The sequence below is a fragment of the Grampus griseus genome (assembly GCF_964374135.1).
Source record: "Grampus griseus genome assembly, chromosome: X".
NCBI classification, from domain to species: Eukaryota; Metazoa; Chordata; class Mammalia; order Artiodactyla; family Delphinidae; genus Grampus; species Grampus griseus.
In genome coordinates, this window is record NC_138999.1 from 87,558,262 (window position 1) to 87,578,653 (window position 20,392).

At 39.2% G+C, this 20,392-nt stretch overlaps 1 protein-coding gene across 3 annotated transcripts in view; it reads right to left on the minus strand.

Moving 5' to 3' along the window:
• Positions 1-12,913: 12,913 nt before the first annotated feature.
• The window catches only part of ZMAT1 (zinc finger matrin-type 1), a 33,720-nt gene continuing 26,241 nt past the window's right edge, over positions 12,914-20,392 (minus strand). For all 3 annotated transcript variants that reach the window (XM_082681599.1, XM_082681598.1, XM_082681597.1), the window contains 2 exons: positions 15,797-15,896; positions 12,914-14,244 (listed from right to left, as the gene is read on the minus strand). In XM_082681599.1, coding sequence (XP_082537725.1) covers positions 12,930-14,244; positions 15,797-15,896 — 1,415 coding nt within the window. In that variant the 3' untranslated portion in view covers positions 12,914-12,929. The remainder of the gene's footprint in view (positions 14,245-15,796; positions 15,897-20,392) is intronic.

A 20,392-nucleotide genomic window follows, 5' to 3' on the forward strand; every position in this document is an offset into this window, starting at 1 on the left:
CTAGGACTTTCATAACAAAATACCACAGACTGGGTGGCTTAAAAAACAGGAATTATTTTTTTCACAGTTCTGGAAGCTAGAAGTCTAAGATCAAGGTGTTGGCAGGCTTGATTTCTCCTGAGGCCTCTCTTCTTGGCTTGCAGATGGCTGTCTCCTCATTCTGTCCTCACATGATCTTTACTCTGTGTGCACATATCTTTGGTGTCTCTTTGTGTGTCCAAATTTTGTCTTCTCATAATGACGCCAGTCAGATTGGTTTAGGGCCCATCCTAAATGCCACATTTTAACTTACTCACCTCTTTAAAGACCCTATTTCCAAATACAGTCACATTCCGAAGTAGGGGTTGTTAGGACTTTGAACATATGAATTTTGAGGTGACACAATTCAGTTCATAGCACTCCACCCTCTAGATACCCAAATTTCATGTCCTTCTCACATGCAAATTACATTTACCCCTATCTCAACAGACTAAAAGTCTTAATCCATCTCAGTTTCAACTCTAAGTCCCACATCTCATCTAAATATCATCTAAATCAAGTGTAGGGGAGACTCGAGAGATGATTGATCTTGAAGCAAAATTCCTTTCCAGCTGTGAAACTGTGAAACCAGATTAAGTAATCTGCTTCCAAAATATAATAGTGAGATAGGCATAGGATAGACAGTCCCATTCCAAAAAGAAGAAATTTGAAAGAGGAAAGGGGTCATGGGTCATAAGCGAGTCTGAAACCTAGGCAGAAAATTCCATTAGATTTTAAGGGTCAAGAATAATCCTCTTTGGCTCAATGCTCTGTCCTCCAGGCTCATAGGGTTGGAAGCTCTACTTTCTGGGCCCACTGGGGTAACAGCGCCACTCCTGAGGCTCCAGGTCTGGCTTGCTGAAACCAAGGAGACAGCCCCATCTTTGGGGTCATTTCTACCTTTTCTTGAAGGATAACACGTGTTCACAGTTGAATGTATCTGTTGGCCTGTCCTGTAGAATCCCAGAGGTCCAACAGTCTTCCTTCACTTTGTCCCATCTCTGTCTTCTTCAGTCGAAGCTGGCAGTGTTTCTGCTGGTATAATCCCATCTCTGTTCCAGGCTTCTGCTGAGATGGCTGATTAGACCATGAGTCATACCCATAATCTCTTTATGGAGTGACTGTCTAATCACATACTTGGTGTTCTCTCCAGAGCATGCTTTCTCATTTTTTGCAATATGGATAGACTGAGAATTCCTCAAATATTTAAGTTCTGATGCCTTTTTGCTTAATTTCTTCTTCAATTTTTCTCTCTCTCACACATTTTGCTATAAGCAGCAAAGAGAAACTGGGCAATGCCATCAACGTTTTGCTTAAAATCTCCTCTGCTAAATATCTAAATTTGTCACTTACAATTTCTACTTTCCACAAAACACTAGAACACAATTTGGCCAAGTTCTTTGCCACTTTGTAACAAGAATCACCTTTCCTTCAGTTTCCTATAACATGTTCCTTTTTTCTTTCTAAGTTCTCATCAGAATCTCCTTTAATGTCCACTTTTCTACCAACAGTCTCTTCATGGCAAACTAGACTTTTTCTGACATACACTTCAAAACTCTTCCAGCCTCTATCCATTCTCAGATACAAAGCCACTTCCACATTTTCAGGCATTTGTTAAAGCAGTACCTCTCTTCTCAGTACCAAAATCCATATTAGTGTTCTCCAGAGAAACAGAACCAACAGGATGTTTATTTATTTTAAGGAACTGAGTCACACAATTGTGGAGGTTTGGCAAGTAAAAATATGGAAGGAATTCCCTGGCAGTCCAATGGTTAGGACTCTGAGCTTCCACTACAGGGGCCACGGGTTTGATCCCTGGTCAGGGAACTAAGATCCCACAAGCCAAGCAGCACGGCCAAAAAAAAAAAACAAAACAAAGGAAGAGGTCAGTCAGTTCTTCAACTGATTGGATGAGGCCCACCCACATTATGGAGGGTTATGTGCCTTACTCAAAGTTCACTGATTTCAATGTCAAATTCATCCAAATGATGGAAGAAATTTTCACATATTGAGGTATGGGGAAGTCATTCTAGCTTATACATGGTGTAACTTAAACTTTATGCTAACCAGAACAGCCTGTTTTGTGGCCTATTAAACATACATTGTAGGGACTTCCCTGATGGTCCAGTGGTTAAGAGTTCACCTTCCCATGCAGGGGGTACAGCTTCGATCTCTGGTCAGGGAGCTAAGATCCCACATGCCTCATGGTCAAAAAAACAAAAACATAAAACAGAAGCAATATTGTAACAAATTCAATATAGTCTTTTAAATAAAATGGTCCATGGACTTCCCTGGTGGTGCAGTGGTTAAGAATCCTCCTGCCAATGCAGGGGACACGGGTTCGATTCCTGGTCCAGGAAGATCCCACATGCCACGGAGCAACTAAGCCCATGCACCACAACTACTGAGCCTGTGCTCTAGCGGCCGCGAGCCACAACTACTGAGCCTGAGTGCCTGAACTACTGAAGCCCGTGCACCTAGAGCCTGTGCTCCACAACAAGAGAAGCCACCGCAATGAGAAGCCCGTGCACCACAACAAAGACCCTGCTCACTACAACTAGAGAAAGCCCATGAGCAGCAACAAAGACCCAATGCAGCCAAAAAAAAAAAAAGTTCACATCAAAAAATCTTTAAAAAAATACATTGTACATCTGCTTTAACCATTAAAGAACAGGGTGTTTTGTCCAGAAGTAAAGAATGCCCATTTGGAAGATAGAGATAAATGCTTCCTTTTCTGGGACATCAATGTTAGTATTCCTTCAGTGATAAGGCTCCTTTCCCAGACACCAATGCCATACTGACTTACTGTGTATGTGCTCATCCGTCTTTTTTGTAATCTTGAAGAAATGTAACTCTGTCATGTTTGATGTTCTTTGTTCTGACAAGACATAAAACTGTGCTGAAAACCATGCTTCGCTGAAGCAGTTCCTCAGAGCTATCTGAGAGGCTGTCTCCTGGGCAATAGTCCTCAGTTTGGCTCGAATAAAACTCCCCTCTATTATTATAGTTTAGTTTATAGATTATTTCCATCAACACAAAAAGCACCTTCATAGAAACATCCAGAGTAATGTTTGACCAAATGTCTTAGAACCATGGCCCAGCCAAGTTGACCCATAAAATAAACCGTCACGAATGCTGTCAGCAAATGCTGCCTGGGAAGTCACTTCAGCCCTGGGAATTCTCCAAGTCAAGAAAACAAAGGGAAGCCCCTGAGGTGGTCTGTCACAGAGCTGCCATACTAGTCAAAGCATACAACCACTATTCTTTGAGAATAAGGTCTGTACTATTTTCTCTGGCACTTAGCAACCTACACCAGGAATCTTCATGGCTGCTGCTGATCTGGGGAATAGGGATGGTAAGAGAATTATTTTAAATGCCATAGGTCTCTCTTACTAAAATGTCACAGCTTCTTTCTTCATTAAACTTTCTCCTGGTTGTAAGATTTTGACTAGATTCTAGAGTTCCGTGAAAGTTGAGTCTGACAGTCTTTGTCAGCTTAGTTGCTTTTGTAGATGAACAGGGCCCTGGAGTTTGCTACTGTACCATTTTGAGTGACATCACTCCCCTAAATTAAACCACTTTCATGGACCCCTGAAAGTATCATGGGACCTAGGCATTGTGACTACTGTGCTTAATTGATAAGATGGCCCTGGGCCTGCCCAGAATTTTGGTACCTAGAAGCCATTCTGAGACAGCCCTTCCCCAGGGATAGTGACCTTCCTAGCTCAGGTCAGCTTTAGTGGTCAGAAAAATGGGGATTCAGTTCCCAGCCCTGCCACTAACTCTATGATCTTGGGTAATGGACTTAACTACTCTGAGATTCACTTTTCCTCTTTTTTCCATTTGGTTCTCAGAATTAAAGTAACTCAAAGAGATAGCAAATCTGAAATTGTCTAGCCCAATACTGATACTCAAATCTAGTTCCAGTTCCCTCTCCTCACATTCAAATCTTCCATGAGCCATCTATTTTCTCTCTTGCCATTTTTCCACAGGTGAAATTAGTGACTGAGAATGGCTAAATAAATTTTGAAGAGTGTTTGCATTCTCATAAAGGACAATCTTCAGCCCATAGGATCTTTTTTTTTTTTTTCACGGGCCTCTCCCGTTGCGGAGCACAGGCTCCGGACGCACAGGCTCAGCGGCCATGGCTCACGGGCCCAGCCACTCCGCGGCACGTGGGATCTTCCCGGGCCGGGGCACGAACCCACGTCCCCTGCATCGGCAGGCGGATTCTCAACGATTGCACCACCAGGGAAGTCCACAGCCCATAGGATTTAAACTTTTCTGATGGAATTAAAAGTCTCATTTCTTTTGGGGGAAGTACAGTTTAGGAAGAGGAACGAGTCCCCTTATCTTGGCATATACTTTGGGCGTTGGCATGTGTTTTTGATAAGGGAAGATCTTTGGTAGATGATGACACTCCACTCTTGCAGAGGACATGATGCTTGATAAATTAGACACACTATGATGGGTATGCAGATATTAACTACCTGCAGGTAGGGAGTTGTGCGATTTGGGGCACATCACGTGAATCCTTACTTTGCTCATCTGTGAACTGAGGATAATGAAGGTGACATGTGAAAATACTTTACAAACTCAAACTTAACCAATGTAAGGCAGTATAATTATTCAGTTATACATCCACTGTTATAAAATCTTAGCTGATAGTAAAAAAATGCCTACCCACAAAGCAATAGCCTGAAAACGGTATCAATGCAAGGAGTTAGTGACACGTTTATTCCTTCAGCTTTCTTGAAGGAAGACTTTCCCGATCAAATCTCTCCTAGTACAAAAAATGAAACCACAGAATTTTTCATTACCAGGTCTAATTCCACATATAATTTTTGTGAAATTTATTTGTTTGTTTATATCAGGCTTCATTTCAAAAAAATGTCAAGGCAGCTCACAAAGACAGAGGCTTGATGGTAAAAAAAAATGTAAGTGATGAAATTGTAGATAAAGAAAAGTAGAAAAATATGAGTGAAGTTATGAGTGAAAAATGAGGGTTAGGTTGGTATTGAACCCCATATTCAATGCTTCAGAGCACCCTGTAAAACCTAGCCTAATAATCATCCAACCGTTGAACACTGCCAGTATTCAGTACTTCTTGAGATAACCTAGTTTACTTTTGAACAACTATGACCACTAGAAAGGGCTTTTTCTTAGGATCACCACCATGGAATTTAGCACTTAGTCATGGTCTCCCTAATACTCTCTACTTGATATTCTAATTTAATTAACATTTACTGCAAGTTCAATATGCATCAGAAATTGTATTGATACGTTATCTCATTTAATCTTTAAATAACCTTGTGAGGTGAGTTTTTTAAATCTTCATTTTACAGATGAGGAAAAGTAAGGTTTCAGAGGTTGAATGACCTGCTTCTAGTTACCTTAAAGCAAATGAGTGTTAGAATGGTCTTCCAAACATAGGTCTTCTGAATCTGAATCCAATGCCTGCACTACTCCATGTCATTTCCCCATAATGCATATGTTTTTTTTATCCCCCTGTTGCACTATAAACTACCTGGGCACTTGGTAGGTTGCTACCAATTATTGAGTAACAAATATTACACTGAAGTGAATTCAGGGAAAGCCTCAGGAATCACCTCCTGACTGCACTGGATATAGGATATAAGATACAGATATAATATATAAGATACAGAAATATGTAAGGATAGGATTTTCTTCTTTTTTAGGATGGGAATGAGCCCTGCTCCACCCAACCTATTAAGGGCTCTGTCAGCTTTGGAAAAGAAAAACATGATGTGGAGTATATACAAGCCAAATTAATGATTACTTTCTTGGTTACTTTATGCTGTATTTCAGGATAAATGAGAGCTCGATACGCCATGACTCTCTCTCTTGCTCTCCCCATAGCTGCCCTGGTATTTATAGATTCATCCATTTTATGGTGGCTGAAAATTTGAGGAACCAAATAAAGCTCTTGCTTGCTTAGATTATTTCTTAAATGAAGGCAAAAGAGTACTGCACACTTCTTGTTTGTCCACCTCTTGCTGGGGGTGGGGTGGGTACCAGCTACACTTCCTCTTTCTAACAAATCTCCCTCCTTGTATATGTATCAGGTGAGGTAAAACTGCCATACATCTCATCTTTTGAAAAGAAATACAACACAGTTAGATTTTCCTGACACATTGTTCTACCCTCAGTGAGACAATTAAAGATTTTATGAATTCTCCCTCCTGTGTCTTGCCACAATATACCTAAAAAGTATATAAAAACAAATGGAAGAAAACATAAATGGAACAAACCTCTAGTGAGGTTATGCTAATAATTTTATTTTGTTTATAGATCTGTGGGGAATCCTTTTCTATCTTTCCAGAGTATGATTTGTCATTGCTACTCCCAAACATCTGTTTTCCAAGTTCCTGTCTTAAATTGAGGTGCAGAGTGAAACTTTACTGACTCCAAGTCTCATGGGTCAATTGTTATGTACTTAAAGTTTTTAATTCTCTTTGGACTTGATTAAAAGGTCCCAAGAAACTTGGGTCTGTAATTAAATTAAGCTTCTTTTAATCTGAAGGCTACCTCTTTCCTTTAATGACATCATGATGCCTATTTGACTTTCTTGATATCAGTCACTGTGAAATTAGCCTGTCTGCAGCTGGGCTTTGCTTTCCCACTTTCCTGCATCTGAACTCGTATATTTCTCAGACACCTATGACCTAGCCCTGGCATTTCAGAGTCTTGTCAAGAGAACTTCACAGTCTCTCTTCATCTGTCTCTTACTCCCAGTTTTCTCTGATACCACCCTGCCCCTGATATCACACAGATCCTGTATCTGGTCTCCTCCCCTGTTTACCTTTCCAGCTTCACATTAACACTCTTTTTTTATGACCACATTAGATTCATTTAAGACCATCCAGTCCAAGTCCCTCTCATTTTCTTTTTCTGGTTAGAAACCTCAATGACCCCTTTTACCTAACAGTTAATGAATAAAACCCTCTCTGTCAGTCTTCCAGGTCTGACCCTACTCTTCCTGTGCATATTCTCTTATACATTCTCTGATGGGTTGCTCCCTCTATCTTTACTCTCTATCTGTAACCACCCCTGCACTATGGGGCTCTTCCTGGAAATCCCTAGCCCTCTTACAGTATGGCCACAAATTATGTGGCCTTTGAGCTCAAGCCCACCAAGCCTTCTCCTAGTTCTTTCCTTCCCTTAGAGTGTACCTAGGCCCTTTTTTACCTTATCAGACCAACACTTTTTAGGCCAGGTTAAGTTGTGATTTGATCATAGTTATCAGTCTGGTAGCCAGCAGGAGTGATGGGGATAGATACTAGGGTAGGGGGCTTGTTGTTTTGCAAGGCAGAGGGCTAAATATCATCTGGAAGCAAGGTGGGAATGCTAGCTATTAATTGGGAGAAATGGATAGGGTTGCTGGATTTAACCAAAAATAAATACAAGGACATCCAGTTAAATTTGAATTTCAGATAAACAATGACATTTTGTTTTAGTGTGTGTTCCAAATATTTCACTGGACATATTTATACTGAAAATTAGCTTTTTTGAAATTCAAATTTAACTGAGCATTCTGTTTTATCTGGCAATCCTAGAATTGGTCTACCTTTTCAAGTTCAGAGGGTTCAGGGGGAGGTGGGATTTCAAGATGAAGAGATGGAAGTCCCTTTCTCTGCTACCCAGGATGCCTTCTGACTTTCACATTTTGCCTTAATTTGGTAATTAATTCTCTCAGTCTTTTGTTTTCTTTCTGCAATGCATCAATGTCACTCAACAAGTCAGCAGATTCCATATAATTCAATATAATGGCTATTTCTCTGAATCCTCTTAACTGCTTGAGATATTACACTTGCACGTGCATTCCTTTCTATTACCACCTGTGAAAATTTTAAAAATTGTACTGCTACAGCATGCCAGGAACAACTTACTACCAGTATTTTGCCAACTACCAATAACAGAATCTCATAGCCTGTTCCAAAATGGAGTCTATTCCCTAGGACTACTCCCAGTACCTCCTGTCTCAGGTAAGTTTCTAGGGGAAAATGACAATGAGACGGAGATTTGTTTGTAGGTTATTTACAGGGGTATGTTCAAAAGAACAACACTTGTGAGGGAAGCAGGAGATTAGTAGAGAAACTGAACTGTGATACAGTTCCAACAAAGGACTCAGCTGATCCCATGGTCTTTCAGAGTTGCCCAAAATTGAAACAGGTGGCCTGGTTTTTGTATACCTACATTATCCCATCAATGTGGGCTGCCCCCAGAAGGCATTACCTTAGGAGAGTCAGTTCCCTTCAGACAAGGCCAATTCCCCAGAAGGGGAAATGAGTGCCTCTGTCCTGATAAGGCCATACTGTAAGAGGGCAGTTCTGGGGAGCACAACACAGCACCCATTACAACAAATTTATTTGTATCTCCATTGCTGTCTATTACCTATTCTATCAATCTGTATAATTTTCAAAAATTTATCTTCATTTTTTCTATTATTTTCCTTACTACCTTTACTGTAGTCTCTTCTCTCTTGTATTCCTTCCAATTTAAGTTTACTTTGTTGTCATAATACTTCCTGGGATCTGCTTTCTCTAGACTCTTCCTTCATCCACTGCTATCTGAACTTTTCCTTCCCCTTACCCACAATGTTTCTGCCCTGTTGAATTTGATTTCTGACACTAGTGGTTTTCATTTTATATGTGGGTTTGTTCTTCTGGAGTAAACTATATGCTGGATAGTTCTGAAGTCCTCAAGGGCTTAGTTCACCTGAGCACTTTTTGATCTCTTGCTGATTCTATGCATTTTTTTCCACTCACCTGTAATTCAGAGCCTGTAATGACTTCTTTCAATGTTTCAGTTGCTCACAAACCTATTTTCTCAGTTTGATCAAGAAATAATGATGTCCCAGATGAGACTGGTAACAGTGAAGATGAGAATTGGACATTACAAGAGATATTTTGGTGATATGATCAAGGGGAATTGCTTATGGTCTAATGCAGGAGTGAAGAGGTGCTCAAAAATGGTTTTTGGCTTGAGCAACTGAATGAAGGTTTTATAGAAATGGGGGAAACTGGGAGATGAATGATTGGTAATGGCAGAAGCAGGCACTCTATTTGGATAAATTAAGTTTGAAGTACCTGTTAGATAGCTAAGTGGGTATATCAAAGAAGTAAGTCTTTGAGAGGAAAAGGTCTGCTTAGATGTCATTTCCTTTGGGAAGCCTTTCCTGAATACCCACTTACCATCCCATTAAGCTTATTACCCTTGCTACCCACAGCATCCTTCATCACTCCTATTGTAGCTTTTATCAAATTTATATTGCAGTTTCCTATTTATTGGTCCATTTTCTCTGTTAGAATGTGAGCTGTTTGTGGAACAGAACTTATGTTCTTCATTTTTTTCTCAGATTCCTTCCGGGCTCAGTGCTAACAGTCACCTCTTATTATTTGTTCAATGCATGCATATAAACCAAGCAGCCAATTCCATTTTTCTCCATAGCTCCAATTATTGAAAATTATTTTCTAAATTCAGCCAAAATTTGCTTCCCTCTACCTTCTATTCAAATGAGGATATACCTATGAAGCTAAGTGCTATTAATTTACTTGTCTGAATACTGACTTCGATAACTTGCCTTATATCTATGTGATTTTATATATATATATATATATATATATATATATGCCTATTAGTCTTTCAAAACAAGCATGTAATAAAAATCCCAACATTGTTTTCACATGTAGTATCTTTTTTTGCCCCCACTACCACGTAATATCTTAAAAACTATGTCTCCTCAAACATGTTTTTGTATTGTCTTCCATAGCTAAATGTGGATTTGATATTTACGCTCTTAAATTCATCTTGCTAGATTCAGTACTCAACTCCAGAAGTGGAGATCATTTTGGATCCCTGTATATATATATATATATATATATATATATATATATATATATATATATATATATATATATATTTTTTTTTTTTTTTTTTTTTTGCGGTATGCGGGCCTCTCACTGTTGTGGCCTCTCCCGTTGTGGAGCACAGGCTCCAGACGCGCAGGCTCAGCGGCCATGGCTCACGGGCCCAGCCGCTCCGCGGCATGTGGGATCTTCCCGGACCGGGGCACGAACCCATGTCTGCTGCATCGGCAGGCGGACTCTCAACCACTGCGCCACCAGGGAAGCCCCTTGCATATATATTTAAATATCTTGACATACTCTGACCTTCAAGTGCTCAGAGGCAGAAGTTGGAAGCAAAGCAAATGTGCTAAAGTTGGATCCAAGTCCTTGTCCCCAGATTCAAGCAGAAAATAATACTTCCTGGTTAACAGAAAATTTATTTTATGGTGGGGTTAAGATAAAGCCCATTTTTGGCAAAAAAAAGGGTTTTGTCCTAAAAATTTTTTAAACCATTTACTAGAGGTCACTGATAACTTCTCCAAGAAAGCAGTTCAACACCACACCCTTATCCCTCCCCCAACTTGCCACACCACCAATTTAAATGATTTACCCAGTATTGACTAAAATTTTAATTTTTGATGTGTGCAGCTAATTTTAATAAATAATTCATCTATTTATTTTGGAAAGATCATCGTAATTTGGTATCTTAGTGAATATTCTTACGATATATAGTTTGAATTCCTACCCTCCAGCTTTAAACGCAAAATGGACTTCTGCAAAAGAATTTACCAATTCTAAAAATGCTTACAATTCAATTGAACTCATCTTGTACTTCCTGTGGAAAAAAATGCTACTTTTTTTTTACATGTTCAGAAAAGAGAATTTGCCATTTTTGTGGCCAATTAACACTCTATTTGCTCTACTCTGGTTCTTCTTTCCCCTCTCCTTTCACCAGTACACCAGATGGGCTTTTTAAAAAGAGGGGAAGTGATATTGTAACACCAATAATGTTATACCAACAGTATTCTGGAAGAAAAGTTAATTTGAGGACCATCGAACTCCCCTTTGGACTATTCATTCAACCAGGTATGAGCCCAACAATCATATCATGCTTCAGTTAATATTTACCATTTTATTCAAATCTCAATAAAAAACAACCATTAAATGCCTTGCCTAAGTGCAGATAAATCACCATCTAAATTTATTTGCTTTTTGATAGGATTAACACATCAAGGGAATACTATAGCCTATTTTTCCTATTCCTAATGACTCCATGTTTGGATTTTGATGGTATTTCTACAAGGTCACACAGCAACTTGATGGTACAACTGAGACCAGAATCCTGGGATTTAGATTCCCAGGCTACGACTCTTTATACTATACCATGATGATGCTCAAATGCTTACAGGAGGTGTTTATCATAAAACATAAAAAAAAGGAGCACCAGAGTAAAAAGCATAATCAAGATGAAACAAGTTAAAGGTAATGCCTGGGCTTCCCTAGCAGTACAGTGGTTAAGAATCTGCCTGCCAATGCAGGGGACACGGGTTCGAGCCCTGGTCCAGGAAGATCCCACATGCCGTGGAGCAACTAAGCCCATGCGCCACAACTACTGAGCCTGCACTCTAGAGCCCATGAGCCACAACTACTGAGCCCACGTGCCACAACTACTGAAGCCCACAGGCTTAGAGCCTGTGCTCTGCAACAAGAGAAGCCACCGCAAGGAGAAGCCTGCACACTGCAACAAAGAGTAGCCCCCACTCGCCACAACTAGAGAAAGCCGCACGCAGCAACGAAGACCCAATGCAGTCAAAAATAAATAATAAATAAATAAATTTTAAATAAATAAATAAATAAAGGTAATGCCCCCTCCTCACAGTCCTCTCCCACTTATAAATTCTTCCTTTTTCAGTTTCAAGTATTTAGCTGGTCATATTTTTCTAACTTAAAACTGAGCTCAACTCTGAATATCAGCTTTTCCTAAGCTAGATGTAGGATAAATGAAACTATTAAAACTTTATAGTGTGATCTCCCCAGAGGTGCAAACTGTTTAATTATTTCCCCTCTCACTCCCAAAGTAAGATAATATCCAGCTGGGAAATGATCATTTACATAAAACAATACGTAGAAATTAAAACACTTTAATATAATATAAACATTTCCAGAATATAGACTGATTTTTATCAGTACTTTTTTAGAGCTCTTTAAAACCATATATCATCTTAGTTTACTATAGACTGTTTCATTTTCCACTTTCAGAAATAGAAAATACAAAAATACACTGCAAATTAGATTTAACAAACAAACAAAAAATCAGTCTAAATCGCTTCACATGTTTTCCTTGGAGAAAACCAAGAAACATAAACAAACACACAATAACAACAATAAAATACCACCAACACTAACACAAACCCAAAGAAGGGATGGATTCTGTAATGCCTGGTGATTCATTTAAAATAAATTATCTCCCACAGGTAAGTAATTCACTATCACAGCAATTTGTAGAAGCAGAGACAGCCTCATTAAGGGAAATTACTTTATACATAGGAAACATGTAATTTTTCTTTCAATTTAATAAATGAGGAAAAATAACTTGAGGAAAAGGCATATTGAATACTCTTATTTCACTTGGCTTTTGTTAGCAGTTAAAGTAACTGTCCACTTAGGAAAATTCAATAACATGAATTTAACAAAACCAAACTCTTCAACTTATTTCTTCAATTCAACCTAAGTGAACAAAACTGAAAAGTTCAAAATCCAAGAGAAGACTCATCCTAAAGCACTGACACCTTTGTCTTTTCTTCAACAGGCTTCCTTTTCTCTTATGTTCTTAGGTTCTTCTTAGGTTCTTCTTTCTCAGAGACTAGGTTTAGGCTTGTCTTTTCTTTCAATTCAATTTCAATTTTTACACACAAAAAACTAAGCTTTCCTGAACTGACACTGACTGTATTCACCTCTCCTTTTCTTCATTGGATGTTCCTGTCTTTGTCTAAATTCCCCTATTCTTAACCGATTTCTCATTGGGTAAACAAAGCTAAAAGTTCAAAATCCAAGAATAGACTCATCCCAAAGCATTTCCTCTTCTGTCTTTTCTTCAACAGATTTCTTTTTCTCTTTCTTGTGCTTATGTTCTTCCTTCTCAGAGGGAACACCATGTCTTTTTTTCTTTTTTCGATGCTTAAGCTTTCCTGAACTGACTTTATCTCCCTCTCTTTTCCTTTTCTGGATGCTCTTGTCCTTGTCTAGATCTGTATCCCCATAACTCTTTTTCCTTTTATGCTTCGACTGCTCCTTCTCTGGCTTTTCTTCACCTTCCTCCAGGTGCCTTCTCTTCTGATGTTTCCGTGTATGACTTGCTTCATGGTCACTGGTATTGTTTTCTGAGGAGAGGTGCTTGTAAACTTCAGATTCTACACTGTATGGGCCAGAATTATTTTCCTGTTGACTAAGGCTCAGGGGTACTGGTTTTTCTGGGAAATAGTCTCTGGTGGGTTGACAGTAGGTCATAGAGTCTAATCTCTGTTTGCTGTCATGAGTTGGTAAGCAATGAGGTAACTGCTTTTCCGCTGCCTGTGAAATACTATATGATACTGGGTAATTCTGGAAAGTCTCAAATGGGAGCCTCTGCTCAAACATTCTATGTCTGGGTCTGGAATCAACCATTTCTCTGTATTTATGGGTTTCCACAGAGCTCTTGCTTATATTTCTGAAACAAGTCTTTGGCTCTAGTCCTCTGGCTTTCTGCACTTTGATATAATCCTCAAGTTCATCTTGGAAAGAGTCATATGACCTCTTTGAATGAGCTGGTAACGAGTGATGTAATTGGCTTCCCACTGGTGAAGTACCGTATGGTCGCTGGGAGTTCTGAGAAGTCTCAAATGAAAATCTTTGCTCACACATTCTTGGTCTGGGTCCAGAATCAACTTCTCTGTACCCATGGGTTTCCACAGAGCTCTTGCTTATCTTTCTGAAACAAGTCTTTGGATCTAGTCCTCTGGCTTTCTGCACTTTGATATAATCTTCCAGTTCATCTTGGAAAGAGTCATATGTGTTCTTTGAGTGAGCTGGTAAGCAATGAGGTAACTGGTTTTCCACTGTTTGTGAAATATTGTATGGTCCTGGGTATGTCCAGAAAGTCTCACATGGGAGTATTTGTTCAAACATTCTATGTCTGGATCTGGAATCAACTGCTTCTCTGCACCTGCAGGCTTCCAAAGAAGTCTCTTCCATCTTTCTGAAATAAGTCTTTGGTTCTGGTCCTCTGGTTTTCTGTACTTTGATGTAATCTGTACTTTCATCTTGGTAAGAGTCTGGTGGCTTCTTCGGATTCTTCACTAGATTGGTAACAATGGATTCTCTGCAAACAAGACAGTAGAAAGTTCTTGTTACTAGATTATTTTATTTGGAATGTTTGCTTTGCTTTCAAAAATATTAGTTTGAAAAAACAAATACAACAGAGGCCCAAACAAAATTTTAAAACCTACCTCAATATAAAAGCTAAAAATTGTGACTTTTTGTATGTCAAAGAGAAGCAGCAGGGATAATCAGATATCTCCTAAGCATCTCACAATGTTTTACACATAAAAAAATTTTCAGGCCTGGGATGAATGGAAATATGGGTACAAAGAAGCAGACATATTTGACACTGCTATAGTACTTAAAAATATAAGGCATGTTGGGATGTGTGGGAAAGGACCAATAATATTTAATGCCCTAAAGATGGTCTGATCTGAATGTCACATTGCTTTAAAAAATTTTTGATTATTAGTTCCCTGTACAGATCTATAAATGTGACAGCTATTTATTCTGGAACCCTGAGAACGGACTTGAGGTTATGGGGAGGGGGAAGGGTGAGCTGTGACAGGGCGAGAGAGAGTCATGGACATATACACACTAACAAACGTAGTAAGGTAGATAGCTAGTGGGAAGCAGCCGCATGGCACAGGGATATTGGCTTGGTGCTTTGTGACAGCCTGGAGGGGTGGGATAGGGAGGGTGGGAGGGAGGGAGACGCAAGAGGGAAGACATATGGGAACATATGTTTATGTATGACTGATTCACTTTGTTATAAAGCAGAAACTAACACACCATTGTAAAGCAATTATACCCCAATAAAGATGTTAAAAAAAAAGAGTCTAAATGAAGGTTAATTTGGTCAGTGAGACAACTTAGCTACTTAGTATTCAGACTCAATAATATAAATATTTTCCACTAAAATAATGTAACCGAAATAGTATGCTTTGATTTTAAAAGCAACAACAAAAACTATACAATAGTTAAGTGCCCCACTGTCCCACTACCTGACTTATCCGATCCCCAATTGTCCACTCAATCCTCTCCTCCTTAAAATAACAAAACAGATTGGAATAAATGTGTATTGAGCTCCTACTATGTGCCAGTCAGGCACCTTGCACATATTTTTATATTTCATTATAACCACTGTATGTCAGAGCTGTCCAAAGTTACATATGTGGCAGAAAGATAGATCTGGTATTCCAATTCAGTTCTGTCTAACAACAAGACCTTCTTTCTTAACCACTATACCTCATTGGAAGGATGATGACTGGATCACTGAATCTCTGGAACTAGCCAACCTTCCAGGGATTACAGGGATTATTTGAATTTATATGGTTAGCCTGAGAATGATCCTTTAGCATCTTTCCAAAGAAGGACAATGCTGTCTGGTCAGGAGGAGTGCCAGTTAGCCAGCTCTGTCAGTTACTATCATGGCTAGAGAACTCCCTGGGAGATGGAACTAACATACAATATGTTACAAATATCACCAACCATACCCAGGATCAACTCTTAGGGAAATAAATGCCTAGAAAGTTTGTAAAGTACATGCAAAGGTACTTGACAGAAGCCCTGGTCTTTGGTATCACAGGAGCATTTTGGCAAGAAATACTTACTTAATTTGATGTTCACTTCCTTGCATATGGGACCGGAACATTTCTAAAGATGTAAAGGTGATATTACAAATATGACAAACATAGGTTTTCATACTAAATGCTGAAAAAACAGAGAGTTCAAGTTAATAAGGTCAATAGGAATACACTTCGAATCACATAGCTGGACAGGAATTTACTAGAGATCATCTACTTGAGCCTTCCCAATTTAAAGCTAAGGCCCAGAGAGGTCAAATGACTTGGTCAAAGTCACACAGCATTAGTAACAAAGATAGCCTCTCAGAGCCCATGTCTCTTAATTTAAAGTCCAAAATTTTTCACACTACACCACACTGCCTCTCTAGCCTTGGCCTCTTTCCTAAGAAACTGCTATCTGCCTGTTTATTGTTGCTACATGAAAGTACAACAGACACTTCAAATCTAGCATGCCCAATCAATCTTTGCCTCTTAATCCCTCAACCAACCTCTTTTTTGTTTGCTCCTAATTCTCTTTCTACCCAACTAAAACTTGAAACATCCCAAAATATTAAAAACAAATAAAAGAAAATTCTTACTCTCTTACCTGAAATCACTGTAGTGCATTACTTTACCAAAAGTTCTTTCTACAGACAGATTTTAGAAATGAGAGAGGTTCAGTGAGCCCCACTCTCAGGATAAATTCTGAAAGCAAAATTCTAAAACAAAACTGCTAGTTACCACTTCATAAGAGTCAAGAACTATAGAATAGATATACTAGCTACCTCTCTATTCTGATTCATAGGTAGAACAGGAAGCAGGTGACAGATTAAGTTTTATTTTCTTAATCTTATCACCTTCCACTTTCTCTTTGGTCTGAAGAAGCAAATTAATAAATTTCATAAGCTAAATATAAAAACAATCCCACCCTAAGGAAGAGGCAATAAACTGATGGCTGCAGAGATTTTTAGGGTCAGGGAAGACCATCTTCTTTTAAATCAAACAGCAACTTAATCATTTAAAGGCCACTAAATTAATTATTACTAAGTGTATTGGCCTTGTCTAAGCAAAGATTATTCACAGAAACAGGAGATTATTGTCAAGTAGAAAGAAAGAAATTGACTTTAAAGAACATGAGGACTACGTTCACTATTGACATATACTCTGTGGTGGGCCCAGGAGAGCTCAGCCAGTTATGTCAAAGTCTAAATAAATAATTCTTCAAAACTATCCTCTCTTCCTGTGCTCTGATTTTGTGCTTGCCAAGTCATTTCTGATTATAATTTGGTTTCCCATATTACTGATACAAAAAAGAGGATACCCTAGATGATAGATATTTTTTTTAAAAAACTCAGAACTGGAAATATATATTTCTCCTCCTACCATAAATCAATACCAGAATGACAGTGTATTAAACTACAATGTTTCCCAGCCTTCTCTGGCAAGAATCACCTGGAGGTCTCGAGAGGAAGGCCTCCCACTAGCAGCCGTGAGGCTGTTCTTGAGGAAGGCTGATTCCAGCACAGTCATGGCTGCAGCTAGAAGGATTCCTGGACCAAGCGACCATGGTGTAGCAGCATTCTTTGAAAAACAACGACTGAGCCAGTGACCGTGTGGATGAAAGGCTCTTGGTGCTGCAGCAAGGAGTCAGTGCTGTGCCTCTGAGGCGGGAGAGCCAACTTCAGGAAACTGGTCAACAAGAGACCTCCCAACTCCATATAATATCAAACGGCAAAAATCTCCCAGAGATCTCCATCTCAATGCCAGCACCCAGCTTCACTCAACGACCAGCAAGCTACAGTGCTGGACACCCTATGCCAAACAACTAGCAAAACAGGAACACAACCCCACCCATTAGCAGAGAGGCTGCCTAAAATCATAATAAGTCCACAGACACCCCAAAACACACCATCAGACGTGGACCTGCCCACCAGAGAGACAAGATCCAGCCTCATCCACCAGAACACAGGCACTAGTCCCCTCCACCAGGAAGCCAACACAACCCACTGAACCAATCTTAGCCACTGGGGACAGACACCAAAAACAATGGTAATTACGAACCTGCAGCCTGCAAAAAGGAGACCCCAAACACAGTAAGATAAGCAAAATGAGAAGACAGATACAATAATATATATTAATATATATAATATTTGTATTATATTTGAGAACAGTATGGAGGTTCCTTAAAATACTACAAATAGAACTACCATATGACCCAGCAATCCCAGTACTGGGCATATACCCTGAGAAAACCATAATTCAAAAAGAGTCATGTACCAAAATGTTCATTGTAGCTCTATTTACAATAGCCCGGAGATGGAAACAACCTAAGTGCCCATCATCGGATGAATGGATAAAGAAGATGTGGCACTTATATACAATGGAATATTATTCAGCCATAAAAAGAAATGAAATTGAGCTATTTGTAATGAGGTGGATAGACCTAGAGTCTGTCATACAGAGTGAAGTAAGTCAGAAAGAGAAAGACAAATACCATATGCTAACACATATATATGGAATTTAAGAAAAAAATGTCATGAAGAACCTAGGGGTAAGACAGGAATAAAGACACAGACCTACTAGAGTACGGACTTGAGGATATGGGGAGGTGGAAGGGTGATCTGTGACAAAGCGAGAGAGAGGCATGGACATATATACACTACCAAACGTAAGGTAGATAGCTAGTGGGAAGCAGTCGCATAGCACAGGGAGATCAGCTTGGTGCTTTGTGACCGCCTGGAGGGGTGGGATAGGGAGGGTGGGAGGGAGGGAGACGCAAGAGGGAAGAGATATGGGAACATAAGTATATGTATAACTGATTCACTTTGTTATAAAGCAGAAACTAAGACACCATTGCAAAGCAATTACACTCCAATAAAGATGTTAAAAAAAAAAAAGAATCACCTGGAGTGTGAGTTTAAAATACAGATCCCTAGACCCCCTCCTCTGGAGAATATGATTCACTGGGACAGGGATTGTGTATTTTAACAGTACCCCAGCTAGTTATTGTCAGAGGATGTGTGGAGAAAACCACTAAGGGAATACCTTTCCAGTTCCTTGGTTATTTTTCTGCATCTTCCAATTTTGTTTTTGGTTTGTGGAGTCCCTGATTTGAGGCTGATCACCTCTGAAGACTCTGGACTTCCTGCAAAGCTGAGGACTAAATCCAGGACTCTGCATGCTCATAACAACCCTTTTCAGGAAATTATTACTAACCTTATTTCACAGGTGGGAAAATTAAGGCTCATATTCACTTGGCCAATACCATGTATTTTGAGGGCACCCAAGTTATGCAAGATAAGCAGGAATCCTGGTTTCCTCTAGACTAGTGGTTCTTAAGGTTAGTTACACATTGGAACCTTGTGGAGAACTCTAAAAATATTCATGTTACAGCTCCACATAAGACTAATTTAATCAGAATCTCTAGGGGTAGAACCAGGCTTTCTTACTTTTTGAAAGCACTCTAGATGATTTTTCTGTGCAGACACTGTTGAGCACCACTGCCTAGATTATCAAGTCAATGATCTTCAGTATGATTATAAACTCAGATTATATTTCAGAGGTTTTACATATTTGTTTAGTGCTTATAGAGTATATTGTATATAATGTTCTCCTCAGTTCCTCCTTGGTTTCTTCACAAGTTATACCAGAAGATTATAATATAGGCAATATAGTAGTTTAGAGCAGCTGCAGGTCACATATGAAAGATCCAGAGGCAGTTCTGGAACTATGGTCTGCTTTCTATTACCTTAGCCTTTGTCTTTTTCACACACTGATATTCTTTATCTTTTTCTAGGATATAGACATCTCAGAAAATAATATATAAAAATGGTGTAAACCCTTTCTGTGAAGACATGAAGTCTATTTATTGGCCCCAAGATCAAAATTCCTGGTCTGATCCTACTGAAACCTGCCTCTACTATGCTCCTTACACTGTCCATTCTCCTATCTGAGTCTGCTCCTTGGGCCTGTCAAACTTTGCTCCCCTCAGCCCTGCTAGGATTCCGTTTCTGACTTCACCCAGAAACTCAAGCTTCTTTGCAACCTGTAACTTTCAGAATCATCCATAAGCTAACACTTGTGGAGCCCACTTTTCTCCTAATCACAGCCGTATCTCATAACTCCCTGGACTAAGGTCTTTGTTTTCATAGGATAGATTGAGGAACTGCATATCTTTATAGTCTAACATTTTGGTTCTCAATCTTGGCTCTATATCATAACTTCTTGGGGAGTTAAAAAAGAGAAAACAAAACACTAATGTGTGGGTCCCAGGGATTCTAATTTAATTGATTTTAGCGATGGCCTGTGCATTGGGATTTCTAAAAGTTGCCTGCATGATTCTAGTATGTAGTCAAGAATGAGAACCATTGATCTAGTATCTTAAATGGGGAAAATCAACTGAGAGCTACATGCAAGCAAAAATGCAACTTAATGTGGCATTTAGCTTATGAAGAAAAACAGAAAATGTCCAGTTTACATGTTTTTAAATTACGGCAGGAAAACAAAATATTTCAAGAAAACTAACATTTGTTGATGACCTATCCTGTGATGGGTACTGTATATACTGCTTCATTTCATCCTCTTTCAATCCTGTGAAGTAGTCTTATTTTCATTTTATACCTGAGGAATCTGAGGTGCAACTGG